This window comes from Malassezia globosa, assembly GCF_000181695.2.
Source record: "Malassezia globosa CBS 7966 chromosome Unknown mgl_sf_2.1, whole genome shotgun sequence".
NCBI lineage: Eukaryota > Fungi > Basidiomycota > Malasseziomycetes > Malasseziales > Malasseziaceae > Malassezia > Malassezia globosa.
In genome coordinates, this window is record NW_001849872.1 from 334,821 (window position 1) to 362,788 (window position 27,968).

At 53.9% G+C, this 27,968-nt stretch overlaps 17 protein-coding genes across 17 annotated transcripts; 10 read left to right on the forward strand and 7 right to left on the reverse strand.

The window, feature by feature from the left end:
* Nucleotides 1-42: 42 nt before the first annotated feature.
* On the reverse strand, nt 43-2,737 carry MGL_0988 (uncharacterized protein; the record flags this gene model as incomplete). The annotated part of the gene is made up of 2 exons (XM_001731668.1): nt 43-1,572; nt 1,793-2,737. 2 exons carry the CDS (start codon nt 2,735-2,737, stop codon nt 43-45), a joined length of 2,475 nt encoding a protein of 824 aa, XP_001731720.1.
* Nucleotides 2,738-3,221: 484 nt separating this feature from the next.
* MGL_0989 (uncharacterized protein) lies at nt 3,222-5,828 on the forward strand (the record flags this gene model as incomplete). Its single annotated transcript, XM_001731669.1, has 1 exon — nt 3,222-5,828. The coding sequence occupies one exon, from the start codon at nt 3,222-3,224 to the stop codon at nt 5,826-5,828; it is 2,607 nt and encodes an 868-aa protein (XP_001731721.1).
* Nucleotides 5,829-6,070: 242 nt separating this feature from the next.
* Nucleotides 6,071-7,023, forward strand: MGL_0990 (uncharacterized protein; the record flags this gene model as incomplete). Its single annotated transcript, XM_001731670.1, has 3 exons — nt 6,071-6,226; nt 6,273-6,599; nt 6,718-7,023. 3 exons carry the CDS (start codon nt 6,071-6,073, stop codon nt 7,021-7,023), a joined length of 789 nt encoding a protein of 262 aa, XP_001731722.1.
* Nucleotides 7,024-7,288: 265 nt separating this feature from the next.
* MGL_0991 (uncharacterized protein) lies at nt 7,289-7,697 on the reverse strand (the record flags this gene model as incomplete). Its single annotated transcript, XM_001731671.1, has 3 exons — nt 7,289-7,300; nt 7,357-7,478; nt 7,538-7,697. 3 exons carry the CDS (start codon nt 7,695-7,697, stop codon nt 7,289-7,291), a joined length of 294 nt encoding a protein of 97 aa, XP_001731723.1.
* A 370-nt stretch (nt 7,698-8,067) lies between these two features.
* Nucleotides 8,068-8,498, forward strand: MGL_0992 (uncharacterized protein; the record flags this gene model as incomplete). Its single annotated transcript, XM_001731672.1, has 2 exons — nt 8,068-8,173; nt 8,224-8,498. The coding sequence occupies 2 exons, from the start codon at nt 8,068-8,070 to the stop codon at nt 8,496-8,498; spliced, it is 381 nt and encodes a 126-aa protein (XP_001731724.1).
* A 173-nt stretch (nt 8,499-8,671) lies between these two features.
* MGL_0993 (uncharacterized protein) lies at nt 8,672-9,495 on the reverse strand (the record flags this gene model as incomplete). Its single annotated transcript, XM_001731673.1, has 2 exons — nt 8,672-8,814; nt 8,868-9,495. 2 exons carry the CDS (start codon nt 9,493-9,495, stop codon nt 8,672-8,674), a joined length of 771 nt encoding a protein of 256 aa, XP_001731725.1.
* A 283-nt stretch (nt 9,496-9,778) lies between these two features.
* Nucleotides 9,779-10,015, forward strand: MGL_0994 (uncharacterized protein; the record flags this gene model as incomplete). The annotated part of the gene is made up of 1 exon (XM_001731674.1): nt 9,779-10,015. The coding sequence occupies one exon, from the start codon at nt 9,779-9,781 to the stop codon at nt 10,013-10,015; it is 237 nt and encodes a 78-aa protein (XP_001731726.1).
* Nucleotides 10,016-10,394: 379 nt separating this feature from the next.
* On the forward strand, nt 10,395-11,312 carry MGL_0995 (uncharacterized protein; the record flags this gene model as incomplete). The annotated part of the gene is made up of 1 exon (XM_001731675.1): nt 10,395-11,312. The coding sequence occupies one exon, from the start codon at nt 10,395-10,397 to the stop codon at nt 11,310-11,312; it is 918 nt and encodes a 305-aa protein (XP_001731727.1).
* A 279-nt stretch (nt 11,313-11,591) lies between these two features.
* On the forward strand, nt 11,592-12,620 carry MGL_0996 (uncharacterized protein; the record flags this gene model as incomplete). Its single annotated transcript, XM_001731676.1, has 3 exons — nt 11,592-11,738; nt 11,785-12,059; nt 12,095-12,620. 3 exons carry the CDS (start codon nt 11,592-11,594, stop codon nt 12,618-12,620), a joined length of 948 nt encoding a protein of 315 aa, XP_001731728.1.
* A 39-nt stretch (nt 12,621-12,659) lies between these two features.
* On the forward strand, nt 12,660-13,766 carry MGL_0997 (uncharacterized protein; the record flags this gene model as incomplete). Its single annotated transcript, XM_001731677.1, has 1 exon — nt 12,660-13,766. The coding sequence occupies one exon, from the start codon at nt 12,660-12,662 to the stop codon at nt 13,764-13,766; it is 1,107 nt and encodes a 368-aa protein (XP_001731729.1).
* Nucleotides 13,767-13,875: 109 nt separating this feature from the next.
* On the reverse strand, nt 13,876-14,101 carry MGL_0998 (uncharacterized protein; the record flags this gene model as incomplete). Its single annotated transcript, XM_001731678.1, has 2 exons — nt 13,876-13,922; nt 13,969-14,101. The coding sequence occupies 2 exons, from the start codon at nt 14,099-14,101 to the stop codon at nt 13,876-13,878; spliced, it is 180 nt and encodes a 59-aa protein (XP_001731730.1).
* Nucleotides 14,102-14,642: 541 nt separating this feature from the next.
* On the reverse strand, nt 14,643-15,874 carry MGL_0999 (uncharacterized protein; the record flags this gene model as incomplete). Its single annotated transcript, XM_001731679.1, has 8 exons — nt 14,643-14,675; nt 14,720-14,746; nt 14,790-14,970; nt 15,037-15,108; nt 15,137-15,155; nt 15,197-15,217; nt 15,278-15,503; nt 15,635-15,874. 8 exons carry the CDS (start codon nt 15,872-15,874, stop codon nt 14,643-14,645), a joined length of 819 nt encoding a protein of 272 aa, XP_001731731.1.
* A 274-nt stretch (nt 15,875-16,148) lies between these two features.
* MGL_1000 (uncharacterized protein) lies at nt 16,149-17,174 on the forward strand (the record flags this gene model as incomplete). Its single annotated transcript, XM_001731680.1, has 1 exon — nt 16,149-17,174. The coding sequence occupies one exon, from the start codon at nt 16,149-16,151 to the stop codon at nt 17,172-17,174; it is 1,026 nt and encodes a 341-aa protein (XP_001731732.1).
* Nucleotides 17,175-17,232: 58 nt separating this feature from the next.
* MGL_1001 (uncharacterized protein) lies at nt 17,233-18,063 on the reverse strand (the record flags this gene model as incomplete). The annotated part of the gene is made up of 5 exons (XM_001731681.1): nt 17,233-17,713; nt 17,758-17,818; nt 17,867-17,925; nt 17,967-17,991; nt 18,027-18,063. The coding sequence occupies 5 exons, from the start codon at nt 18,061-18,063 to the stop codon at nt 17,233-17,235; spliced, it is 663 nt and encodes a 220-aa protein (XP_001731733.1).
* A 528-nt stretch (nt 18,064-18,591) lies between these two features.
* Nucleotides 18,592-20,332, forward strand: MGL_1002 (uncharacterized protein; the record flags this gene model as incomplete). Its single annotated transcript, XM_001731682.1, has 2 exons — nt 18,592-19,938; nt 20,045-20,332. 2 exons carry the CDS (start codon nt 18,592-18,594, stop codon nt 20,330-20,332), a joined length of 1,635 nt encoding a protein of 544 aa, XP_001731734.1.
* Nucleotides 20,333-20,833: 501 nt separating this feature from the next.
* Nucleotides 20,834-22,630, forward strand: MGL_1003 (uncharacterized protein; the record flags this gene model as incomplete). The annotated part of the gene is made up of 1 exon (XM_001731683.1): nt 20,834-22,630. One exon carries the CDS (start codon nt 20,834-20,836, stop codon nt 22,628-22,630), a length of 1,797 nt encoding a protein of 598 aa, XP_001731735.1.
* A 486-nt stretch (nt 22,631-23,116) lies between these two features.
* MGL_1004 (uncharacterized protein) lies at nt 23,117-27,949 on the reverse strand (the record flags this gene model as incomplete). The annotated part of the gene is made up of 1 exon (XM_001731684.1): nt 23,117-27,949. The coding sequence occupies one exon, from the start codon at nt 27,947-27,949 to the stop codon at nt 23,117-23,119; it is 4,833 nt and encodes a 1,610-aa protein (XP_001731736.1).
* Nucleotides 27,950-27,968: the final 19 nt, after the last annotated feature.

Genomic DNA, 27,968 nt, shown 5'->3' on the forward strand with positions numbered 1-27,968 from the left:
AGTCCTCTTAGCTCGGCCCATCACAACTCCATATTCACTACCTCAGTCATCGTCGTCGTCACCATCGTCATCCGATTTCTTCGCTTGTTGCGCAACGGCTTCGGCAACTTGTTCGGCACCCATTCGAATCTTTGCCCGCTGTCCCAGAGCACGGGGTCGGTCCGACTCGCCCACATATGCATGACGCGTTTTCTCGCGCAGTTCATCAACGCCAGCTGTACCCTCGGCATCGCCGGCCCACTCCAACACAAGGTGCCGACCAAGTAAGTGGGTGTGTCTTAGAGCTGCCATAGCGTTCTCAGCCTCACGTCGCGACACAAACTCAACGAACGCAAAGCCACGCGTACGACCATGCACCTGTTTCGGTACCCGCACACTTTTGAGCTGGCCGTGCGCACCAAAGAGCTCTCGAATGTCCTTTTTCGTCGCTTCGAACGGCACGTTCTTCACAAGCATCTTCGCCGACGGTGCTCGCTGGACAGGTGCGTCGTCATCCGCGTCACGGCCACGACGTGCAAGCGACACCGACAGCGTATGCCCATCAAGCACATATTGGTCCATAGCTTTCTGTGCGTGGATGGCATGTTCGGCACTGGTAAAGCCAACGAATCCATAGCCCATACTCAGACGCACCATCGGTTGCTTTGCGTCTGGCTTCGTCTGCACGCGGGCAAAAACAAACCCGGCTAGCGCACGGAATGCATCGGCAAGTCGCTCACTTGTCGTCGCGAAACTCAGGTTCTTGATATACAGAGTGCCATCGGCGGCAGCCACGGCGGCCGTATCGTTCGTGTCAGCCCCCAAAAGAGAGCGACTCGACTCTGGTGCCCGTTTGCCCTGCACACTTGCGATCGTCTCAGCATGGGGAGCGCCGCTGCCCCGGGGCGGTAGGAAGCCCGTCGGTGCCTTTTCCAGGTACAGCACGGCGTCTTTGAAGCGTTTGTAGGCGAGTGCGCGGAAAGCGACGCGAGCCTCATTGACAATCGGCATTTCGACAACAGCAATCGTGTTTGAAGGAGGCATCAGCACACGTGCGACGTCGCCGAATCGTGCGAACAACGAGCGAATTTCATCCGCGCCAGTCCCGTACGGAATGTTCTTCACGAGAATGGTATCGTCCGTGCGTGTCTTGACGCGCTCAAGAGCATCGAGATTCATGCCATGATCAGCAAAAAACTGCTTGGTCTCCTGGATGATCCGAGTCTCCGCTAATGCAAGACGCACAGCGGGACTCACACCAGCAACCTCGTCGGCGCCTAGCAGCGTCGCTTTGGGGACATCGAAGCGCTCAGAAATCGAGCTCGCTACGGCATCGCTGTTCATATACAGCATACCCCACTGAAAATCCTTGCCGGCCATGGCCTTTTTGGCTTCATGCCGCTTCTGCTTCAATGAGCCAGATGACTGAGGCTTGGGCACAGGACTCACGGCTGGCAGCACGTGCAAAAGCCGACCTTGGAAGATCGCACCATCCTTCCCACGAAACGCGAGCAAAGCATGCGATGGATCCACAAACTTGACAAAGGCCAAGCCTTTAGAGGCCTTGCTTTGAGCATCCAATGGAATATGCACCTGTCAATGGTCAGCTTCACTCAGTTGCATGTGAGACTGGGCACATGCAGGCATCAGCTGGATGGTATCAGACAAAATCTACTATCTTTTCATTCCCAGTATGACATCCGCACTGGCCATAACGAATCGCCTCGGTTGTCCCTATACTGAAAGTCATCACCAAGCCATCCAAGTCGCTGCCGCTGCCGCTAATGCATGGCCCTGTCAGTGATACACGTACCTGTTCAACAGTACCATACGAGCTAAAAAATGACGCCAGCTCATCTTCAGTCGCAGAGTACGGCAAGTTGCGCACGAACAAGCGAGCTGATTCCATAATGGTATCGACATTCTCTTCGTCCCGTCGCTTTTGCTCTTCCAACGTAGCTTTCCGACGCGCTGCCTCTTCTTTGTCTCGCTCGTCATCCTCATCGTCTTCTTCGTCGTCTTGGTCCTGATCTTGATCGCCCTCCGAGTCTGAGGAGTCTGAATCGGATTGCTCAAACGCTGGACTCGGCCCTTCGCCACCAGCAACTTTGTGCCGCATGCGTCGCCGCATGTACTCAAGGTCAGAGAGCGCTTCATTCGACGCGGCATTGTCCTTGGGCGTTTCCCCATCCGACTCTCTCGCAGTCAGAGATGGATCCGCCTGTGCAGGTTTTGTCGTCGACTTTCTACGCTTCGTCATCGGCTTCTCCTCACGTATCTGTTCTGCCTCATTGGCCCGCGTAAGATCATCATTGTTCATCCAAGACTTTCGCTTGAGCTTTGGCGCCATAACTGACATGAATTCCTCGAAGGTGGCGCCCTTTTCACTTGCCTTGGGAGCCTTCTTTTCGGTCTGGTCATCTTTCTTCTGCGTGGACTTGGCACGCTGATCTTTTTCGTCGGCCTTGGTCGACTTGGACAAGCGTGCGGTCTTTTCAGCCAGCAGGTCCTGGTCGCCAATTTGTTTGGCCAACGCCACGGATATACGTGAGGTGTCGATGTACGTTCGATCAAAGTACGTTCGAGCATCTTCAGCCTCCGCCTCCGTTCTGTACCCGACGAAGCCGAATCGCCGGGACGTGCCGTCCGGCCGCCTCATCAACTTGACATCTGTGACCTTGCCTTTCTGCGCAAAGTGTTCGCGCAGTCTTGAGTCTGATAGGTACGGCGGCAGTCCCTTCACAATGACTCGGGACATGATGGCAAGATAGCGGAGCCGCCGACGCCAAGGGGGCGTACGTCTTGATGTGAAAGGTCAAGAGCCGCCGTGAGTGTCCAAGGCCCTTGGACAAATCGTGTATGATATATTGGGACGTTGAAGCAACAAAAAAAAAAAAATTTTGCGAGACCGGGGCGAGCGCGAATAAGCAAGCGAAAAGTCACGTGCTCACATATGCGCACGCGTCAAGAGGCGCGCGACTTTCGACCGTGTTGGTGGTACATGGCAAGAGGCCCACTTGTCATGCAGGGCATGATAACCGATACAAAGCGAGTTTTCCATAGGCTGGCATGGTAAGGTGACTTGAAGTGTGCTTCCATGGGAAGAAGGTGACGCACTCCGTGAGAGATAGACCCTTATGTTAGATTGATAGACAGCATGGTTCATTAGAAAAGGGGGTGGGAAAAATAGCATCCTAGAACCATTGATCGCTACTTTCAAATCAACTTTGCCTTATCCCACCATGTATAATGGTGGGTTGTATACGCCACAGCCAAAAAGTGTTGGGATCTTGCGCTCGCCACACACACCTGGTACAGGAAGTAGTGTGCGGTTCGGCATGCGCACATACGAAGATGGGGAAGAGAGCTTGCTCACAGCTTCTGTGAGCAGTCGTGCAGAGGACGAGGACGTCCGGTCCCATGACATGTCCATAAGTGGTGATTCCATGGAGATGAGCTTTACGGAAAGCTTTCTTCGTCGCGAAGTCGATGGTGCGCTTGCTGGGTTGGACCAAAGTAGCAGCTCAAGTTGGAAACAACCAACGACGAGACCCCTGACGCCCATTCGTTCATCCTCTGGCGCCGAAGCCCCTGAGACCATCAAACCACTAAAAAGCATGATCCAAGACGCAGATGACACAAGTCCATGGAGTTCGCCATCAAGTCCTAGAGAAGGCACCTCAACCTCGCCACTGTCATCTCCAACTGTGCGTCCGTCTCTGCGTCGAGCGCCTACACCAGACGATCATGTTGAACACAGGCGCAGAAGCCTGGAAGACGACACAAAGCCAGAGTCTGACAAAAATGGTATTGAGATGCTCGCACATAAGTCTGACCAAGACCCAGCTCGAGAGCCGGAGAAAGCATCTGCGCCAAGTCCCGAACGTACAGGCACTGTGTCAGAACCACAAGCGGACTCTGCAGAAGGCACCGAAATGGCTACGGAAGAGCAACAGGCTGACCCTCGTAACGACAACGATGTGGTCATGGCCCAAGCACCTCGAGAAGCGACTGTCGATCAGGCGCCACACGATACATTGGTCCAACCAGAGGAGCCTCTCGACGCCGCGGCGCCGTTGTCAGGCCCCGATCCTGCTCTCGTCACGCACCACGAGCCCCTTGAGACTGTTGGCTCAGCGAGTACAAGCTCAGATCCCTTGGCCCCAGCATCTATACATGAAGGCGAATCTTCCTTGACGGCACAGCATACGCCCACGCGACCGGATGCAAGTTTTGCTTCAAGCTCATACAGTTGGGCCACGCCACGCACCGAGTCTAGTGCACGTTCTGCATCTAGTCCACATACCTCAGCGCACTGGCCGGGCATGTATGAGTTTAGCTATCTGACAGACAAGGAAGAGCTGGATGATTTGGATACGGGCCCGCTGGTTCCATTCGCAGCGCAAGAGTTGTCGACAAAGTTGTTCGCAATTGATTCCTTAGCTGATGTCGACGCGCGTGAATTGCTCGATATGGTTGCAGCTTTGGATCGAACACATACCGAAAGGACAATCTTCTTGCAACACAGACTAGCCCGTTCGTATCGACAGTGCCAGATTCTTCGTGAACAACTGCGGGATGCTAATGACTACATTCATGTATTTGAAGGCCACGTCCGGGAATTTGTGCGATGCAAAGCTACTTGGGACGAAGATGACGAGACGAAACGGGCGACATTGCAAGCGCTTACAGAGCAGCTCGAGTCGAGACTGGCTTTGCTTCACACGAGCACAACGACACTTTGGCCCGAGGCGATCACAGCACCTGAGCCAGAGCTGACAAGTAAGTCTACATCAGCCCCGGCGCCTACAACATCGATGGATCAGCAGCGCCAGTCCACAGAGTTGGACATGGAGCGTGCCGAATTGCAAAAGGAACGAGCCGCGCTGGAAGAAGAGCGCGTCAATCTCCAGCTACAGCAGGCACAGCTGCATGATGACTGGCGGAAGCTGGACGTTGGCCGACGTGACTTGGAGGTCCGTCGGGCCGAGCCATCGATCAACGTGCACGAACAAGTCCAGCAAGCCATTGAATCGACCCGACAAGCATGCATGCGAGACGCGGAAGTCCGCATCCTTGTAGTACGTCAAGAGGCGGCTGATGCCGTGCGCGAATTGCAAGCTCGGCTCACCGATGCAGAGACACAGCCATCGGAAGCCGAGCTCTTGCATGCCGAGCTCGAAAACGCGAAAGAACGCACGGCAAGCATGGAGCGGCATGCAGGAGAGCTCAAAGCACAACTCCAAGCACAAGCGAAGCAGATCCGTGCACAAGAAGCATGGGAAGCGGAGCGACTGGCACTTGAGGACGTGCGTGCGAAGGCAGAAATGCGTGAAAAGACCGCTCGTGCGGAGCTTCGGCAGTGTGAGAAAGCGCGCGACGAGACGGAAGCAGCTCTCAAGGCCGACATTAGCGCTTGGCAGCAGCGTGTGCGGACGTTGGAACACGATGTTGCACATCGGGAGCTAGACAATGTGCAACTTCAAAAGCAGCGCGACAGCATGAAACAGGAGCTACAAACGTTTACATTGGCACTAGCAGCGAAGGATCAGGAACTCAGTATGCTCAAGCGCGGCACACAAGGGTCAGCTTACTGGGACCTCATCACGCAACGTACACGCTCAGAGCGGCGTCCCCTACAAAATACAACAAATCGTGTTCGCAGCACGCAAGAAACTGTCGACAAGGCCCAAAAGATGCTTCATTCGACTGCCACTTTCACAGACAAATGGCCTCGCGTTCCTACCATATCGCCGCGTGCGGACGAAGAGCTCTCACGGAAACCTACGCGCGCTTCACGGCGCCAGCTGCCTTCACAGTCGCGTCCACGACATGAAATCGCCGAGTAATACAGTGTTGCGCACTTCCACTAGGAGCGATGGCAAGCGCAGCAGGGACAGGGAGCGTATAATGTAGGTGTGTATTTTATTTAGGCAACCGTTCTCCTGCACAGGCTCTCTGGTCGCGCGTCCGGTCGGGCTCAGCCCGGGGAAGATGAGCGTGGCCAATCACAGTCGGCTCAGTCAAGCAATCTGTGGGATCCTGGTGTGGTAAAGCCGTGTATCGCAAGACAGGGACGAATCCGTGCACCATGTCGACGACGAAGCAAAGCTCAGCACAAGGCAAGGTGAACCCGGTGTTCTCTCTGAGCTCTGGTGCATTTGCTGGTGCCGTAGAAGGATTCGCAACGTACCCCATCGAGTACACAAAGACCGTAGCACAATTTTCGACAAAAGCTGGGGAAAAGGTGCGTGTGGCCACGAACGTCGTCACATGGCTGACAGAGACGGCAGCCGCCAAATCCAATCAATATTGTTCGTGAGACAGTGACAAAGTATGGTGTGCGTGGCTTGTACAGTGGATGTGGTGCCCTCGTAGCAGGGAATGCACTCAAGGCCGGCGTGCGGTTCCTCTCATATGACCACTTCAAGTCCATGCTCAAGGACGAGCATGGCAAGTTGACGGCGCCTCGAAGTCTGCTTGCCGGCCTGGGTGCAGGTATGATGGAGGCCATCTTCGCTGTGACGCCGTCTGAAACAATTAAAACGAAGCTAATTGACGATGCAAAAAGCCCCAAGCCCAAGTACCCACCCAATCTCGTGGCCGGCTCCATCGCGATTGTACGTGATGAAGGTTTGCTGGGCATCTACCGTGGATTGGTCCCCTGTGATGCTGCGACAGGGGGCGAATAGTGCGGTGCGCTTCGGCACGTACTCTACGCTGCGCAACTTTGTCCAGGGCTCATCGCGCCCAGGACAGCCGTTACCAGGCGGTGTGACGTTCGGCATAGGCGCAGTTGCTGGGGTTGTGACCGTTTATGCAACGATGCCCTTGGATGTCGTCAAAACACGGCTGCAAACACTGCATGGCCGTGATCAATACAAGGGCACATTCGATTGCATGGCCAAAATCCTGCGGCACGAAGGACTCTTTGCTTTCTGGCGAGGAGCGACACCGCGTCTCGCACGACTGATGCTGAGCGGCGGCATTGTGTTTACAGTGTATGAAAAGAGCATGGATCTGCTTCAAAGCACATTTGCCTAACACAGAAAGGCCAATCTGTATACGAATACATCGCAGATATTACATAGCGACACAAGCTAAAAGAGACAGAGCAACCAAGACACGAAGAAAGACCAAGGAAGCAATGGGGACACGCTGAAGTGTAAATGCAGTCGCCAACCAACGGCGATAACAATCACATCAACAGCATCAACAACAAAAACAACAAGACAGTATGGGTCAAAATACACAGCGTGTTTTGTTCCGTCCCATAAGCGTTTTCAGGGCACGTTCTTCGCTGCATTCTTCATGCCTTGTTCTGCGCGTCGCGTTAGTCGTACATGCACTCCGATACAATGGTGATGATTCACGTACAGCATAGGCCGCTTTCTCCGACTCGGCACGCTCTTTGTCTTTGCTCGCCATTTCGACGTATGGCTTCTTCTCTTCGTCGCTCATCTCCTTCCACTTGGTTCCAAGCAGACGGCCAACATCGCCTGGATTCAGTTAGCTCCACTTTCACGCACGATCACGACGACCATGGTAAGTACGTTACATACCGAATCCTGCGTCAGGGTTCTCGGCTTTGACGCGTCACGCCAGTCCTGGCTGAAAAACATGTAGGCACTCAACGGGCGCTTTGGCGCGGCGGGATCCTTCTTGGCCTTCGTTCGGCGCGTTCCCGTGGTCACCTTGGGAGTAGGCTGCTTTGGCATGGTCTAGGTACTTCGCTTTCGCGTGCACAAGAAAATACGAAGGTCGATGCAGACAAATAGATGCGCGCACGGATCGTATCGATCTGGCACGTCGGTGGCGGAAGGCTGGAGTGGCTCCGCTTCTCCCGCGTGCCGCTGACCTCCACCGGTCCGCCGTGTTTATGCCTGCCCTTCCCCTCCTGCGCCGCAGGCAAACGAGCGCGCCCGCCACACCCTTGGGTACGTTACGCGTGACGAATCACGTGATATAGCTCGCTATGGAGCTTGGCCGGGCTCTGCTGCTGGGGACGCCGCCACGCAAAAGTGGATCGCTGGCCGCTGCACGTTTGCACCAAGTTGAGCAAGGGGAAATACTGCGCACTGTCGCACGATGGGAACAGTCGGCATCCCCGTTAAGCTTCTTCATGAGGGACTGGGTCACACTGTTACGATTGAGCTGAAAGGAGGTGCGACGTATCGTGGGCGTCTTTTTGATGGTATGTGGCGATCCTGCTTGAAAATTACAACATCACTGACACGCGTGTAGCGGAAGACAACTTTAATATTTCGATGAAGGACATCGCAGTCACTGCGCGCGACGGAAAACAGACACACTTGGATAGTGTGTACATTCGCGGCAACATGATCCGATTCATGGTCGTACCGGACATGCTGCAACAAGCACCCATGTTCAAGCGTGTGGGGCCAAATGCCATGAAAGGCCGAGGTATCGGCAGCGCTCGTGGACGTGCTACGATCATGCGTGCACAAGCACGGCGTGGGCGTGGGCCGTCAGGACGACCCCAAGGGATCCGTCGGTAGGCTTGCTAGCCTGCGTTTATGAAGGGCCCTTGTCACATACATCATCGCTCGGCGACCTACTCGAGTATTGTGTCTCAACATGTCTCTGGAACGGATTCCAAGCAGATGCTATTGCAAAACACATACGTACATATCGGCTCATAGTAAGAGGTACCAAAAAAAACACTGTCAAACTATGCATCTACGGCCATGGAAGCGTCATCTGCGGGCTTTGCAAGGTTGTGTAGCTGTAAAACACGGTCAATATCACTAGGTGACAAAATATATGGCTGTGGCTCATCTGTACGCTCATTCCGTTTGAGTACGGCGAATTCCACTGCGCCAGGTTAGTCGTCGCAAGTCGCGCTAATGCATGCAGTGCACACGTACGCTTGTCACTTTCCATCGACGTCGTGTCCATAGTTTTGCTAAGCACACGTGCTGCCAGGCCCAAGGCATCCTTGACTGTCATAGTATCTTTGTATTCTTGCTTCAGAAGACTCGTAGCTGTGCCATTGTTCATGCCAATGCACGTAGCTTTCCAGCCTGAGTAGTTGCCGGATGGGTCCGATTGGTATAGCTGGAATGCGTGGTGAGCATCGTATCCGGCGTACAGTAGCGATACGCCAAATGGACGCAGACCACCAAACTGTGTATAGCCCTGCTTCAAGTCACACAGCCGCTGCACAAGCTGTTCAACAGGAATGTCTTCGTCATACGATAACAGATACTTTTGGGCGGCATTCCGCGCATAGTTTACGAGCGAGTTTGCATCGGCAGTCATGCCTGCAACGCCTGAGAGCACGTTTCCGCTAAGCTGAAAAATCTTCTCGCTACTCTTATCCTGCTCGAGCAGCTTGCTCGTCACCTTCTTCTCAGCTGCCAGCACGACGCCATCACTTGCGAGAATGCCAAGCACCGTACCGGCATGTGAAATAGCTTCCATGGCATATTCGACCTGGTACAGTCGACCTTCAGGCGAGAAGGTCGTCGTCCTTGAGTCGTACCTACGCGACATGGTAAGTGGGGCAAGACGCGATCGACGACCGAATTGTCAGCGAGACACACACGTAATCTCTCTTGATATTCCAGCTCGACCGATCATTTGCATTGCGAGGCCTCTGCACTTTACCACGTGGCAGTCCAGGGAGGAAAGAGAGTTTGCTCTGACCTTACTTGCCAACGTGTGCGCGTGTCTGTGGTCAGAGTGGAATTTCATTGCAGGGAAAGAAAGAAAAATGGGACCCACAGTAGAAAACATCTTTCTCTTTCCTACACCTTCACCTACTGTTGTATACAACATGGCTAGCATTGGCAAGCTGTACGGAACGCCTGGCGCTTCCAAAGTGATGCGCGTTATGGCTGCAGCCAAGATCAATGGCTTGGAGTTGGAGCTCGTGACTACGAAGCCTGTGGAAGACTCCCACAAGCCTGAGTTTTTGGCCAAGTTCCCTCAGGGCAAGGTGCCTGCATTCGAAGGCTCGGATGGGTTCTTGCTGACGGAGTCGCGCTCCATTTTGAGGTACAGTACGTATTGAAAATAAAGGCAGTCGAGTAGGCGCGTATGCGGTGGCACGCCTCACTGGTTGGGATCGAGGGCGCAACATGATGGTGTTATATATTCAGTTATCCCTGGCTTAATCTACACATGTCGAGGGTAGTGCGCCAAAGCACGTTGTGGTACATTTGTCTGATGTAAGCCCGTTTCTCCTAATGCTATCCTGCCATGTTTGTGCACCTGCTTGCCGCATGATGCATGCCAGCCTGTCTGACTTGGCGCCCGTATAACGAGGCGATGCGGAGGAATTGTGTACTAACCTCGATGCAGTTGCTTGTCTGTCTGACAACGCTCATTTGTACGGCACCGACAGTAAGACAGACGCTCTTGTTGACCAATGGGTGAACTTTTCCGATGACATGATCTTCAACGGTATTGTGCAGTTGTTCCTCATGTACAACGGCAAGACCCAGTACAGCAAGGTTCTGGATCAAAATGCATGGGGCCAGATTGAAAAGGGCTTCGCGCACCTCGAGAAGCACCTTGTGAAGCAGACATTTGCTGTGGGCCACCGCCTGACAGCGGCCGACTTGTCGCTTGCGGCGACGATCCGTAGCGTGTACGCTAACTTCGCTGGACCGGAGTTCCGCAACAAGTTCCCGAACGTCCTGCGCTACTACAACACGGTCGTGAACCAGAAGAGCTTGGGTGGCGTAATCCCTGTTGACAACGATTTCGCGAAGGAGAATGCCAAGTTTGTTCCACCAAAGAAGGAGGAAAAGCAGAAGGACCAGCCTAAGGCGCAGTCCAAGGACCAGCCAAAGGGTGGCGCCGCAGCTGCGGAGCCAAAGGCTGAGAAGCCAAAGAACCCATTGGACTTGCTGCCACCGTCGTCATTTGTGCTTGACGAGTGGAAGCGTGTGTACTCGAATGAGGACACCCGTACGAAGGCCCTGCCATGGTTCTACGAGCACTTCGACAAGGAGGGCTTCAGTATCTGGCGCTTCGACTTCAAGTACAATGATGAGCTTACGCAGATCTTCATGAGCAACAACCAGATCGGTGGTTTCTTCAACCGTCTTGAGGCTAGCCGCAAGTACGTCCAGGGCACGGCCGGTGTGTTCGGCACGAACAACGACAGCTTGATTGCTGGTGTGATCGTACTGCGTGGCAAGGACTACCTTCCAGTGCTGAGCGTTGCGCCGGATCTTGAGAGCTACTCTGTCACGCCTCTTGATCTCGACAAGCCCGAGGACAAGAAGTTCTTCGAGGACATGCTCGCTTGGGAAGTGGTGATCGACGGCAAGCAATGGGCCGACGGTAAGATGCTCAAGTAAGGATGGCATACCCTCCGTAGTTATTATCGTAATCTCTATATGAGGAGTGTCCCTGCATGCCTTGTGTTCGCACGAAGTCTTGGTGAGTGCCTGCTCACCATCTGTTGGCTCTTGTGGCAGTGGTCTACTTCCACACCCTCGATGTGAAATTGACGTTGGTTCCACATCTTCTCCACACGTCCCTGTCAATGTGTAATTGTGACATGCGCGCGACGTTCAGAAATTTGGCCAAAATTCCCCTCCGCTCGACTCAGGGATCTTATGGACGCGGCATTTGTCATGCCATCTGCAGACAATGCGACCCAGCTCACGGTTCTCTTTGCTACAGAGACAGGGAATGCGGAAGATATTGCATACCGGATCGCAGACATAGCCCTGCGCCACCATGTCCCGACACGTATATGTGATTTACACGATTATGATCGCGTACGTGTCATGCGCACAAATACACTTGTTTCTAACAACGCTGCAGACAGATCTGATCAACGAGTCATACATCATATTTGTAGTCTCAACAACGGGGAATGGTGAACTGCCTGTATCTGCACGTCCACTGTGGCGCTTTCTCTTGCGCAAAGGATTACCAGGCGATATCTTGTCGGACCTGACGTTTACCACGTTTGGCCTCGGCGATTCCACTTACACAAGATTCTGCTGGGCATCACGCATGCTGCACCGACGCCTTCAAGATCTAGGTGCCAAGGAATGGCTTCCCTCCGGGGAGGCAGACGAGCAGCACGAACTTGGGTACGTACCTTGAATCACAGGCTCACATGCCCCAGACTGGACGGTGGTGTCTTGCCTTGGCTGGACTCCTTGGTTCAGCACCTGAAGCAAGATCTATGTGAGCCAAACGGGCCATCGCCGATCTCAAATGACGTGCTATTGCCTCCGCGCATCGAAGCACATGTTGTACAGGCAGCAACACAGCCGGCAGATAAACAAGGGTGTGTGCGATGCGACGCTCCATCCCCACCAACAGACCCTGCGACGAAAGCATTCTCCTCAGCCAGACTAGACGATTCGACCATGTATGCAACTGTGGTGAAAAATGACCGCATGACGGACAAATCGCACTTTCAGGATGTGCGGTGTATCGAGCTTGCACTTCCTTCTAACACACCGGTCCCTGCATACCACGCAGGGGATGTCGTGTGTGTACGTCCAGAAAACAAGGCAGCTGATGTCGACTGGCTTCTTGAGCGACTCGGATGGTCCTCTTTTGCCGATGATGCGCTCACACTGACCAGGCATGATCCCCGTACGTACACACGCGCGTCTCCTTGGTCACTCACCCCACCCGACTAATACGAAGATCGACCATGGCCACCGGCACTTTGGCGTGACATGCAGGCGCAAGCACTCACACTTCGGCGACTGCTAACTGTGCATCTTGACCCCTTTTCTGTCCCGCGCCGTTCATTTTTTGCTGTAATCCGACACTTCTGCCCGTCGACCCACCGAGAGCACGAAAAGCTGACCGAGTTTCTCCAACCCGGCGAGGGCACGGATGATATGTATGAGTATGCACAGCGGGTGCGACGGACGATGGCCGAGGTCTTGGCGGAATTCAAAAGTGTGCAAATCCCCATCAAATACGTTATGGAAGTATTCCCTATGATGCGAGAGCGGCAATACAGCTTAGCGAGTAACCCATCTGTAAGTACACTGCACCGTTTCGCACTACTAACCCGCCCTCTTTCCGCATTTTACCAGTGGTATCCGACCACATTGCAACTTGCAGTAGCGGTTGTCAAGTACAAGACACGGCTGCAAAAGCCTCGAGAGGGAATCGCTACCTCCTGGCTTGCTCGCTTGATCCCCGGCACGTGTATTCCCGTGCGCTTGCAGACCGGCACACTCCTTCCTCCAGCGCACAGCACAACGCCTGTTCTAGCAATTGGGCCAGGTACAGGCATTGCGCCCCTCCGCTCGCTGGTGTACGAGCGCCTAGCTACATACCTGGCCGAGAATAACGTCGAGAGCCATATAACGACAAACACTCCGACAGCTAGCAACCCAGGGGCTGATGAGTGTCCCGGCACGAACAATCAGGCTCGAACCACCAGCAACCACCCACCCACGTTGGCTGAGACGCTTGTCATCTTTGGGTGTCGCTACCAAGCAAAAGATTGCTTGTACGGCGCCGAATGGAAACAGTGGGCTACGACTTCGCATGCAAACCTGACATACGTGGTGGCGGCTAGCCGTGATCAGCCAGAAAAAGTTTATGTACAACATCGTATCCGCGAAAATGGCGCTCGTATATGGGACATACTTGGACCACGCCGTGGGATTGCATACTTATGCGGCACTTCGGGCAAGATGCCCGAGCAAGTAAAACAATCAATCGTCGATGTGTTCGTGGAACATGGCCACATGAACGTCGACCAAGCGGCTCGATACCTGTCGACACTGGAGACAGAGCGCCGCTGGCAAGAGGAATGCTGGTGAGCGGCGACAGTCATCTTTCCATTGTAGGCATACGTCATCGTACTACAAATTGGAGCCAACGTAAAGAATCAGACAGGAAAAAGAAACCAAGCAAGAACGTGTATATTGTTTACTCGTCCTTCTTAGCCGCGTGAAGCTTTGCATAGAACTCGTCACCTAAAGCAAATCGTTAGTACACGTGCCCCACAGGCAAGATACGTACGGATTTGGTTGCGTGGCAGGTGCCAGCCGTACCAGAAACCCATAGCAACTAGCGTGCCACCGCCAAGAGCAATGGTCACATCGGTAAAGAGGCGCTTGCGCAGCATACCCTTAATTGGAGCGATTGTCGACATCTAGAATCGTGCGTAAGTATGTGCGCTCATCATTCCCATACTACGTCCACGGATATACATACGTTTACGATCTCAAATACCCAGTTGGTGGATAAAAGAAATGTGGTCGAGTGCCGTTCTTGCCCGCCCCCTGCCTCTAGTCTGAGCCGATCGGCCGTGTCCGGCAGACGCAGACGGCCGCCAGGCCATGGCGATCGCGCATCACGTGATGCACACCGCAATGACTTGCCCCGGGCGTACGTCGAGGCTATCTTGTGGAGCGGGGGAAAAGGGTAGGGACGGTGGTTCTACAAGTGCTAGTCAGATGCGCCCTTCATGTCGCCTTGTCAGCCAAGTACTTTGCGCGCGCCTCTTGCGTATCAAGGCAACGAGGTCCGCCCTGCGCTGTGAGTATCTCAACGCCAGTCTCGGTGATTAACAGAGTTTCCTCTGCGGCTGCCGAAGGTGCGCCATCCACTGTGGCGACTGTCCAAAAGTCAGGCCATTCGACGTCACCTGTTTCCGTCCCGAGGTTCAGCATTGGTTCAATACTGCATATTCGTTAGTAGCAATGAAATACTCCGTACGTGAAAATCTGCGTAAGAAACAACAACGGCATTTCATATTGGTATGACGTACATGTCCAGGTCGCATTGTGCCATACGACTGAATTGTTGTTAGTATCAGGCCCCGTTGCTACACAACAAACCTTTTTCGTCGGGTAATGATAAACTGGGGGTGGTCCGTGGAACACACGACCAATGCCATGGCCCGTGTACTCTTTGACGACGCAACAGCCATTTGCCTTAGCGATGGGCTCAATGACACGACCAATTTCGGCATAAGGCATATCGGGTCCACAGATAGCAATCGCCGCATCCAAACATTCACTGCAGGCCAAAGTGTGAGAAAAAATGGACAGCAGGCGAGGAAAGGGCGTGCCATGAATCACGTACCGTGCCGTGCGGATCAGACGCATGAGTGGCTCGCTCTCGCGCGCCTTTTCACCCACAGGAAACGTAGCATTTCTTTGGTGAGTAGTGCATAGATGCGTACAAGTCGCCATGGTATCCTGCTGGTTAGCCTATATCTCCTCCCCTTTCCTGTTCCACATACCGTTGTGGTACAATGTAACATCTGACGTGGATGTGTTAGTACAGTCGTCCTAAGCGCCGAAAAAAATTAACGAGAACACACCTAGATTGATAATGTCACCATCTTCGAGGGGGCGCTGATCAGGAATCCCGTGGCAAATAATCTCATTGACAGATGTGCATACACTTTTCGGATAGCCATGGTATCCTAATGGACTTGGATAGCATTTGCGCTCAATGGAAGCTTGCACAAGAGCTTCATCGAGTGCATCTGTGGTAATACCTGGGCGGATCATTGCGGCAATATGATCAAGTGATTCACGAGCAAGCTAATCAGTCGGTTAGCTGTTATACATCCCAACACAAGCACGCAAGGACGCATGCACACACATGCGCGCGCGCGCACACACACACACTCCCTCGACCGCGAACTCGAGGGAGTTCGATAGATGGTACATACTTTGGCGACTTTGCGCACTCCTTCTTGATCCTCGGTCGTATTCACACGGATCCTGCGCGATGGGAACAGCTTGAGGTGAGCCGTCGCCATACTTACAGCTTCACGGCCATAGTTCGGTCGGCGGATGTGCGCTGGTATTTTTGTCTTGGGACTCAACGGGTATACAGCCCTCAAAGATCCAGTGTACTTGAACCCTCGAACCTTTTGGAATGGGTCATACAGCTCCGGCTTGTCCACCATGAATGACACGCTTGGTCCTTTCGCCTTGGTTCCGGCTGTATTCAGTGTGAGCAAGTGATCGAACGAGCGATTGTCGGATGTTATTTCCTGTCGAAATCGGCTAGTCCCAGCACCACGAAATGGGCTGGGCTGCATTATGGCAACAACTGGCTGATGTGGAGGCTGACCACTCACTGTGGGATCGGCAATAGCCTGCTGCCTGAGCGTGCTTGGGGTTCATCAGAAAGCTTTCTCAGTCAACGGACTGCCTTGGGAGAGCAGCATGTCGTACCGAATGTCAGCCCACTTTGCCGATGCTCCTGTACGTGTGTTTGACAATGTGGATTCCTACCGAGCGTGGCGGCAAACGATCTTGCGCACACATGCAAGTGTGGGATTTGTTCCGACCATGGGCGCTCTGCATGAGGGACATTTGCGGCTTGTAGACCGCTCGTTGTGTGACAACGACTATACAATTGTCTCCATCTTCGTTAACCCTGCACAGTTCGCACCACATGAAGATCTTTCTGTGTACCCACGCACGACTCGAAGCGATATTGAACAGCTGGGTATTCGCGAGGGTGCGCTCCAAAAGCACGGGCGTCTCATGGTCCTGCTACCCCAGGTTCAAGACATGTATCCAAACGGTATTACGCAAAATGTCGATGATCAGATTGGCGCGTTCATTGAGGTCAAGGGGCTCTCGCACCAGATGGAAGGATCAACACGGCCTACGTTCTTCCGCGGCGTTGCTACGGTCGTGACCAAGCTGTTTAACATAGTCATGCCGGACCGAGCGTACTTCGGACAGAAAGACATCCAGCAAGCGATTGTGATCCGCCGTCTAGTGGATGACCTCCTTTTCATGTTTCCCCATGGGTCGCGCAATGTGCATGTGTTGCCGACCGTTCGTGATCCGCAAGACCAACTAGCACTGAGCAGTCGCAACAAGTACCTGGATGCACAAGGTCGTCATGTAGCACCTGTTCTGTATGCTGCGCTGAAAAAGGGCCAAGGTGTGTGGGATGATCTTGCCACGAAAAATGTGGCACCCGCGGACCGCTTGAGCCCGACACTTGAGGCTGTGCAAACACATTTAAGCGCTCACGCAAAGCTTGCGGATGGGGACCACGAAGCACGCGCTGAGCTCGACTATGTCGCCTTGAACCATCCGTCGACTCTTGATCCGCTGACGCCTGCGAATGCTAGCGCAGAGGGCGCCATCCTCAGCGGCGCGATTTATGTGTACAACCGAGCTACGGACCCCAGTCCAGCAGCGCGTCTTATTGACAATGTGCTACTTGGCTTTACATTGAACTAAATAGGCATCATCATCATTATCATCATCATCATTTATACGGAGTAATGTACATGGCGACTCAGCAAGAACACGCATCTTGGTTGGTCGACGGCTGAGATGATGTACCGAGCTTGACAGGGCCATTCGCAGGTCGCGCCGAAGCGCCTGCTGCACCACCACTGCCACCACCAGCAGCAGATTCACCGCGCTTGACACCCATACCTCGGTCCAGTGGCAGCTTGTTTGCCACCAATGTGAAAAGTTCCGTGACGTTCGTTGGCGTCTTTGCTGACGTCTCCATAAACATGAGACCCTCAGAGTCGGCATACTTTTGGCCATCTTCTGCTGAAACGGTACGGCTTGTCTCTGCTAGATCCAACTTGTTGCCTACTAGAGCAATCGTGATATTAGCATCTGCATGCCGTTGCAGTTCACGGATCCAGCTCTTGGCATTTTCAAAGCTCTCTTGCTCGGTGATATCGTACACAACAAGTGCACAGTGCGCATTTCGGTAGTACATGGGTGCAAGAGACTTGTATCGCTCTTGCCCTGCCGTATCCCTGCACGCATGTTAGTGACGATTGGCTACAGACAATGTACGTACCAGATCTCGAGCTTGATGGTTGCACCATCCTGCCGGCGCACAGTCTGTGTCAGAAAGGCAGCTACATATGGCTCGTATTGGTTCTGTCGTCATGCATGTGAGTACGTACCGCCGATGGTGCTCTCTCGATAGTCTTCAAACTGGTCTTTGACGAAGCGGAGAGCAACGCTGATGTCTGTTAACAACACATCGATGCATGGCAAGCATACCTGGACTTTCCTACAGACGATTCACCTGTATCTCGTCAGAATGTTCGTTCGCATACGTACCTAGCAGCACAAGTTTGAAGCTGGCCACGCTACTCATGACAATCCAACACTTGTGATCGGAAGGACGAGCCGCTGCTTGTGGCGAGTATGCATATATGAGAAAATTTCAATTCTATCCCATCCACATCCCTGGACCAAGAGATTCGTGCGCTAGCTAGCCAGGTAGCCAGCAATATTGCCACTCTTTTCCACTCAGGGCGCCGCCGCGCGTGGCATTTTGGACTTGGACTTAGCTCTCTGTGTGTGCGTTTGTACTTGCCTGTTTGGCCGCATGCCTCATTCGTTAGCTCCACAGCCATCGAAGGAAAAAGTATTGCTGTTGTGTCTGAGTCGGTCCTTCATCTCTCGCCCACTAGCATAGTCGTTGGAAGTTTTCTGTACAAGTAACGCATTGCACAGCAGCCCAATCGTACAAAAACACATACACATTCACACACAAACTAGAGATTTGTGCATACGCAGCACGCTGATTGTGTCATTTTTTTTTCGTTCGTTCATTCGCGTTACGCTTCGTGCGAACAAACTCAGACGCGTTCCGTTAGCTTTTTTTAAAAAATTCAGGAGCATGCCCCGCCATCACCCATATGGTGGATATGATGATGGTCCCCGACAGCACCGTGGGAGTCAGGAACATCGACGTCCATCGTCATCATCCATGCGCGGCCGAGGTGGTCGTGGCGGTCGTTCTCGTACAAATTATGCACAGTCTCCGTACGGCGCTTCGCCCGCAAACTGGAACATGTCACCGTCAGCCACTCCTTTTCCACCTTGGGGTGCGCCATTCCCCATGGCGCCCATGTCGTATGGCTTGCCCTACTTCATGTTCGGTGGCGGCACAGCAGAAGCGGCTCGGCCGCCGCCCACCATGTATGGGTCAGCAGTTCGGCCACCTATGTCAATGCCAATGCCAGCTCCTATGTCGATGCCAGTTTCTGTGCCTTCATCTGTATCGCCTGGTGCGCCGATGTTCCCCTGGAATGCTAAACACATGCCCGTGTCGCCACCGAATCTGCGGCGCGGAGGGGGTCCACGCGCTGGCCGGGGTAGCCACCCAGAGCGAAAGAGTCAGCGGTCCCGATTTACTCGCAGTATATACCAACCAGATCCTGATGCTGAGCGGCCCGAGGATAGTAAGCCATGCCGCACGTTGTTCGTGCGCAATGTCGCGTTTGAAGTGGATATACATGCGCTACGAGCAGACTTTGCCTCGTTCGGTGAGATTCGAGTGTGGTTTGATCTCATACATCGGCGTGGTATGCTGTTTGTTACGTACTATGATATACGGGCAGCAGAAAAGGCACGCGTCGCCATGAACCAGAAAGCCTATGTTGGTCGCACGCTCGATGTCCACTTCAGTCTTCCAAAAGATGAGGATCAGGAGCAGCACTGTGATCGAGAAAAAAATCAGGGCACTCTGTTCGTTGTTGTGCAGGATGCGACCGAGCCCATAACATACGAAGCGTTTCACGCTCATTTTGAACCATACGGCGAAATCCGCGCGATTCGCACATATAAGGATCAGGAGCATACCCGTTTTGTTGAATACTGGGATAGTCGAGCGTGTGTTGCGGCACATGACACTTTGCAAGACAGTGAATTCTTAGGTGGGCGTACTCACATTAAGTTTGCATGGGATTTGTCCACGGTGTCGCTTGTGAATGATGCGCGTACACGAAGCGAAGCGAAGGCGGCGGCCGAAGCTCGCGCACGGGCAGATCATCGCCAACCTGCAGCGCCCTTACCTATGGCAGCTATGGAGTACTCGGCTCTGCCTGATAATGTGGCAACAACGGCATCGACGGCCAACGCTGCGCCAGCAGCCACTGGGGCTACCAAGGATACTGTATGGCCGCGATACGATGTGGCGATTGCGCCTGAGGCGCGCCTTGAGCAAGCGCAAAGAGTTCAAAAGGTACGTACACATTTGCTTCGCCATACATGCTTGGGGCCTTGCACCTAAGGCGTATTGCACGCACCCGCCTCTTTCCCCTCTATTTCCGTCCGGTTACTAATAATAGCTTCTTGCATCGTTAGGGTCACAATCAGGCCAGGAGCCAATCAACGCAGCACAAAATACTGCGCCGTCTCTATCAACGAGTCAGCAGATATTATCAGAGGAGGGGAGTGCATCAGGAAGTGCACCTGCCTCTCCGCGGAGCAATAATGCAAACGTGTGTCGAACGGACATGGATGCCCAGCACGGAGATCACGAGGAAGTTGACGCTGCTGTAAAAGCACCAGAAGTGGAGTGCACAGAGTCTGTTCGGACGCCGCCTAATGCGGCGACCGACGAAAAACTGGAGTAAACGAGCGAGGTGCTCGGGTTGGGACGTAGTTCGTACTCTCCACCTATTGGTTGTGGCTATCACATGCCGTCGGCTGTAGTGCGTAGTAGGATTCCTGTGGATATGAAATCAAGTGGCTCAGGTTGAATATTTTCTCTCTTTGTAATTCCTGCTTGGTATGATTGGCTATATGTAGAATACAAAATTGACATGACCCATTTCTTCGGCATTTTCTTTATTCAGCTCGTCTCTTCGCTCGTTTTTTAATAGAAAAAATGTTGAAACATGGGAAACTCGCCGAGAATCTGACTTCTCATTGGCTACTTGAACATATGCGTGTGCCTGGGCTGGTAGGTATCGCCATGCTACAGGGCCCAAAAAAAAACAGCTGAGTCTCCGGCCGCAATGTGACGCCCATCACGCGGTTCCCCTTTAGTTTATTCGTCTTTTTCCAAACGCAGAAACTGCGGTTCGACTCTTAATTGCTAAGCTGTTTCATCCTCCAAAGAGCTTCCCCCTCACATGGCGGATGAAGCAAATACGAGCCATGTAGAGGGGATCTGGCATCATGATCCACTTCAGGCCCTGAATACATCGGGCACGTTTGTTCAGTTGTGCCAGCAGCCTTACATGGACCATACTGGGATGCCTGAGGCATCATCACCGCCGCAGGATAATATGAACCGTCTGAATGGACAGGATCCAACGTTCATGATGCGTTCAGTCATGTCTCCCGCCAAGTTTCACCATTGTTCCGTCGACGACGCTTCGACGGCCGAAGTCTCACACACACGTTCGGCGTTTGGCTGGTTTGGCGGTCCTCCCGCACAAAGAATGGCACAAACGAGCGGTCCATTCGTGCCGCATCTCCGACCTATGTCCGTGGGCAGCGGTATCAAGGAACTCCACTCGCAGGTCAACACGAAAACAGATGCCGCATCAAGTGTTTGCGTTCCGCCACATGCACATCGCCGGCACATGAGTGCTGATAACCGGTCCGATCCTTTGATCAAGGGCAAAACTCGACCGCGTCGCGCATTCACACCTGAAGAGGATGAGGCGCTGAAGCGCGGATTTGACAAGTATGGCTCGCAATGGGCGCTAATTGCTCGAGATCCGGCTTTCCGGAACCAGCGCAGCTCCACGGATGTGCGTGATCGGTTCCGCAACGCTTTTCCTGAGGAGTATGCGTGCGCTGGATACAAACCGCGCGTGAAGCAGTCGAAACGTGTTAATAGAGCGAAGGACGGGATCCATGCCTCGTCCTCGACGTCGCAGCGCGCTGCACGACACTCGCGAAGTGACTTGACTCAACAACGCCGCAAATCTGCTCGCTCGGATGAGCCAGGGCATTTGCATACCACCATACCCTCCCCACTTGGTACGGATATAACATGCTCTTCGCTGGATGGACCCTCGTCTGCTACATCGAACAACTCGTCGTTGACGGACAAGGACCCACTGTTGATCCGGGCAGAATCGCTTCAGCAGTCGTCACAACTGTCGCAGCCATCACCATTGCAACTCGATGCTGTTGTATCGACATCTCCGTCATCTATGTCGGCGTCGCCGTCGTTTTCCATGTCACCCCCATCGTTCTTACCACATGTGGGACCGACATCACCTCTGCAAGAGGCGCTTGTCGGCTTGCCAACGACCCAGGCCATATCTCCAATACCTGCCATGATACCTATAACGCTGCCACCACCACTTCCCACAGCGACAGGTGTCTCACATGTGACTGCTGCTACGCCATCCATATCTCAAGCCTCGATAACTGGGCCAGGTTCGGGACTGAGTTTGAGTCCACAAGTAGATCATGGGTCTGGTCATGCAGCAGGTTCCATCGCGACAAACGTGCCAAGGTCAGTGCAGGCACCGGCCTTCAATGGAATTGCAGTGCCGTCTTCGTCAACCCCATCTATCTCTACCACCCCATTTCCAACGATTTCCTCCTCCTTTGACCACTGCCTCATGCCTCGAACTCCGGCCATAGCGCCTTTTGATGAAAAGCAAGATCCGATGTACTCGACATCTATGGCATCATTGGTGCCTGGTATGTCGATGTCGCACTCGCCCATGTCATTTCATTCGTCTGAATCGGTTGTGGCGGCATCCAGTCCATCGTCGACATTTATTCCTGCGTTGTCGAATGCTGGGTCTGGCACCAGTATTGGCACGCACTTAGGCGGCTCCGCAGCTGGCTCGCATTATTCGGCTGACGTGGATGCGGCTCTTATGTCCATCGTGCCAGCTGGCCCGCCTGGCCGGTCACATACGTTAGAGCCTTTCTCAACGCACGATACACCGACTCATTAGGGCCTGTTACCGCTGCCGCCACTATGGCAGATCTTGCTTCGCTTAGCTGATGCCCAAAGGGTCATGATCATCATTATTGCGCGGTCTGACGCTGAGATGTGTGTCCGTCGTGTCGATTCGTGATGCATCCTTGTGGCTGCTTCTCTGTCTTGATGGATATTATAATATTTTCTTATTTCCGAATCAAATATATATATATATATCTTTGGGCGAAAGAAACTTGAATCGTCCCTTTCCCGCGGGCTTTTCCAACTTTGGATGTTTTATTTTTGAAATCTATACCCAGTCCAACCCATCATCGAAACTTGTCGTTTCGCTGTATGGCCACGCCATACACAAGCGACCATGGTCTGCCCGTCTCTCTTAGGATGTCTAGGCTACTATTGTCAATGTTTATACTAGCCCACCTCTTACTATACAAGTCGCATTCTTATGTATATACAGGGTGCGCGTGTGCAAGACTTGGAAAATCCTCGCCACGTACCTTCACTCGCTCTCACTCATCGATGGTGGCATCGGTGCGCTGCCAAGGTGTTGAGGAAATAGACATGCCAAGAGATCGTTCGTTGAGCCAACCAAATCACCGCGCCTAATCTCTTGCGTCGTGTTTCGCGCTGCAGCGTCGTGCGCTGCCTGGAGCAATGCACTATCCTCGGCTTCTGCGTTCATGCGATCGCTGTCGTTCCGGTTCTCATCGACGCCATCATGGTTATGTTCATCATGCGTAGTTGTGGTGTCGCCCCTCTCACGATGGGAATGCGCACAAACGTATAATGATTGTTTTCGCTCCGCAGCCAAAGCGACTATACGCTCTTCCACAGTATCACGCACCATGTACCCGTAAACGTACGTGGGTCGTGTCTGCCCGATGCGATGGACGCGTCCAATGGCCTGCAGTTCCATAGCATGATTCAGCAGTGGCTCAAGCAGGAACATGTGCGTTGCTGCAAGCAAGTTGAGCCCTGCCGACTGTGCCTCACTATGCAGTAGCAGCACACGTACGTCCGGCTTGTGTTGAAATGCGTGGACCGCGGCGCTCGAGCGTTTTCCTCCCGTGCCGTCGACACGTGCATAGGCCAAGCCATGCCGTTCGAGGTTGCTAGCGACCAAGTCGAGGCCTCGAGCAAAGGACGAGAACACTAGACTCTTTTCACCCGTGGTACACTGAATATGCACAAGGTGGCGAATTAACAGGTCCAGCTTGCTGCCGCTCCCACCTTCGAGTGCCATGTTATCGAGAGCTTGCCGCATCTCTGCTGGAAGAACTTGAAACGTGTTGGAGGATGTGTACGCAGATGAGGCGCTAGGCCCAGTCCATGTCGTCGCTGTGCGATATACGACGCGGTGCACATCCCTAGGCGCCAGCCTTGTTTTGCACATGGGACATGTCCGGTGACCATGTGAAAGCCATGCATGGAAGCATGCTTCACAGCACAGATGTCCGCAAGCATTCGTTAGGATGCCTGTCTCGATGAGATTCGTGCATATGAAGCAGCGACGTGCTTCGTCTGCATCGATGTCAGTGTCGGCGTCGCCCGTGCCAGTGCCCCCGGTGCTACCGCTCTGATGGCGATACTTAGTGCTAGCCTCTTGCATAAGCTGAACGTGACCCAAGTACCGCAGTCGTCCCTCAGTTGCGCCGATCTTTTGCCTCAGAGTACGCTCCTGCGCAAGCGATGTGCTAATACTCGCCCATGGACCGTTGGGCATTACTGGATCCTGTACCTGGTCCGACAGTTCTTGCACCTGTTTGAAGTACATGGCACGTGCATTAAACAGAGCTTGGCATAGCATCTGCTCCCGCCGCAAAGCATCAAGATGCCGCTGCTGTTCACGGAGGAGTGTCTGTACAGCCGCATGCATCGACGCAAGAAGCTGCGCCTCGTGATGCAAGGAAGAATCCCGCACGTCCCGTATCGCAGAAAGAAGTGCCGAAAGGGGCGGTGCATACGGCGGCAGCATTACACAACGGCGCGCTTCTTCAAGAGTTCGAAAGTGGTTGAGCTGTAGTCGTTTTGTTTGTCGCACTTGCTCACTGAATTCGTCTTTGTCGCCTTTTCCTTTGCCATCAGTGTCGTATGCATCGCCAATACCTTCGTCGACATGCTCGACTTGGAAGCGTCGCAAACGAGCTGAGCGAAGCTCGCGATCTAGTTCCACGAACAGCTGCGGCCGCGCTGTAGCGCCCAGAGCGATGCGCCCCGTTAAGAGCTCGTCGCGCTGAGCAAGGAGTGGTCGGTACATCTCCAGCAGTGTTTCTGCTTCAATCTGAGCATCAAGGTTCTCGGCGTACACGTCATCGTCTTCCCGCGCCTTATTCACTTCGCGATTCACTGGTTTCATGAGCCGCGCATAAATTTGTGCCCGCCAGTCCAAGATGAGCTCGGCATGCGCTTGTAACATATGCACTCGCTCTGCTACATCGTCCAAAATTGCTCGTCCCGTAAGTCCGGTCATAGACGGCATCTTCACTTGTGCAAGCTGGTCGACATCCACCACCTGCTTTTGCAATGCACTCGCACATTGCTCGACATGCATGCGAGCGTCAGCCAGCAGCTGTTGTCGCGTCAGCTCGGCAGCTTGGTACGCTGTGTCTTCCAATGCACTATAAGGCGACGGAGACGGCCCTGTGTTGACGTTGCTAAGACCGTTATCGAGATGCTCGCCAGCAGGTTCGCCGCCACACTTGGATGTGATACTCTGGCCGAGCTGAAAGTAACAATGTCCGGAGAACTGTTGAATCCGATGCAACACTTGGAGCCAGTGCCGCTGCCGACTCTTGAGCGCTCCAACGTACTGTTGGCGTAAACGGAGCTTTTCGTGGATCGGTGCGTCCGGCAGCGCAGGTCCACTTGGATCTGCGGCCTGTGCGTATGCAGCAAGCTGTTCCTGCTCGGCCTCTGTGAGGACGTACCACGGGCCACGTACATGCGCTTCTCGGATCGCCTCGTTTAGTGCATCAACATGAGCCTGGGCCTCGGCGAGGAGCGTCTCGAGTTGGTCACGTGCCACGTTTCGCCGATCACGAGTACGCACGTCTTCCATGAGCGCGGTAGTAGCGGCAGTGACGGGAGAAGGAGCCATCGTCGTAGCATCGGCGGCAACAAAGCGATCGTGCGAGTGAATGTCCTTCTTTTCGTCCGCCTCGGAGGAGCCCTTCCCTGAGCTCGAGAACAGGTGGTTGCACGCGAGCTCGTCAGCCGGAGCAAATAGCAGGATCGACGCTCGGTAGATGCGACGCGATATGAGCGCGTGCTTGAGCGTGTTCAAGTCAAGGCGTGAGGCCTCGATCATCTGTGCAAGCACATGCTCAATGCTGCGAAGATTGATAGCACCACTTGCTACATTTGACGTTCCCGCTGCTTCGACAGACCCTAATGCTCCTGCTGATGCACTTCCACCACTGGCATTGCTTGGGTCGGCTGCTCCCAGTACATGCCCACCACGCATAGCGACTTGTGGGTGTGTGCAAGCCTGGCGCAAGCGGAGCAATTGCGAGCGTAATATACCCGTATCAAGGACCCACGTGTCCGACATGGGAGCGCCGTCCGCATCAAGATTGAGCGCAGCCAGACTGGCCTGCCACACATCACGATAAAAGGCTGTCTCCACATGCGTAAAGTCCACCGGTACGAGGAAGCGAGTCTGTGGAGGAAGCACCATTTCATGCGCGACTTGGGCCTTGGTGTGACGGATGCCGACATTCGCCAGCAGCTCGCACACGTAGGGCGCAAGCTCGGCACTCAGAATCCGCTTCCAAGCACGCGGTGTTGTCATAGACGGCGGTACGAGTCCCAAAAACCATAGCGAAGTACGTAGATCTGCCAACCGACGCACTGGTGTTCCGCTCACGGCCAAGCTGCGTTGCCGACGGATCATGCCGATGGTCTTGGCGGCATTCCCACCAACCAGCTGGACCTCATCCATCACCACACGAAGAAACTCGAGCTGCACAAGCGGACTTCGTGGACGCTCATATCGCGATGGATGCCGAAGCGCACGCACAGGCGCGGCATGCGACGCGGCCAAGTCGCGTGCAAGAACCTCAAACGACACGACCATCACATCGTATTGACTAGCCCACTGACCCCACGTTTCAGTTCTTCCGCGATGTTCAGATGCCTGCTTGTGGCCTGTGTACGAATATAGACGCAGCGATGGCGCATATGTCGCAACCTCATCAAGCCACTGGCGCCGGAGTGTCTCGGGCGAAACAATGAGCGTTGTGCCGATTGGCTGCACGCACACTTCGTTCTGCACATCCCAGTACGCTTCATGCTTTTCGTGCCGGTGTGGGTCGGCTTGCTCGAGAATGAGCGCGAGAACTTCGATCGTTTTTCCCAGTCCCATTTCCTCTGCAAGAATTGCGCCCCGCACGTCCCCAGCCACACCAACTGCAGCTGTTGCATCGACGGTGAATTCTCCTGTGAGAACGTTGAAATACAAGCCAGCTTTGTTACCGGCGTGAATCCACCACGGCCCACACTCCGTGCGCAATGTGCGACGCTCAGAAGGCGGAGCTTCTCGCTCAAGTAGAAAGCTGACTGAACGCCGCTGGAACGGCAATAAAGTCGCGAGCAAGGCACGCGGTTGCTCGGCAGGAGGCATCTGTGTACTTCGCTCACGCTCGCGTCGGCATAGGCTCTCATACACGAGGGTCGCGCCCGACAACTCATCGATAGCATGTGCATGTGACAAGAAGAAAGTTCCGGCCAACTGATTTGCATGTTCAACGATCGTTCGGAGCTGATCTGCTGTAGAAGGCGGATGTGGTGCGAAGCAGGCATGCGATAACAAAACGTCCATACGAAGAACAAGTCGCCGCTCACTCCACGAGAGGCGCGTATCAACATGCACAATCGGTAATGCGAGGCACGTAAGCAGCCATGATGAAGTGCCTTGCAGCAATGGAACGGTCAGAATAGGCGATGTCTCATCGCACTCGATGCCTTTTCGCTTGCTGTCGCTAGTGCTGCCGCCTCTTTGGATTTCCTGTCCACCATGGTGCTTCACAAACACGTCAAGGAGTGTTGCATGTGCAGGGTGCATGAGCGTACCGGGACACATACGCACGTGCCATTCACGTACGCAGGCCAGGTCTACCGGCACACCATGCAGCGATGCAGGTGGATCGCGGTCAATAGCATATTCGAGCGTGTCTTGACATAGCCAAACTGCATCTACGCGGTCATGGGATCGCTTTTCCTGTGCTAAAACGTGAGAAAAGCCGTCTCCATCCACGTTGGCATAAGTAGAAAGCGGCGCATCAACATCACCATCACCAACAAGCGGGGTCACGAGCACCGGCTCATGTAGCATGCACGCGTCGTTTCGCGTC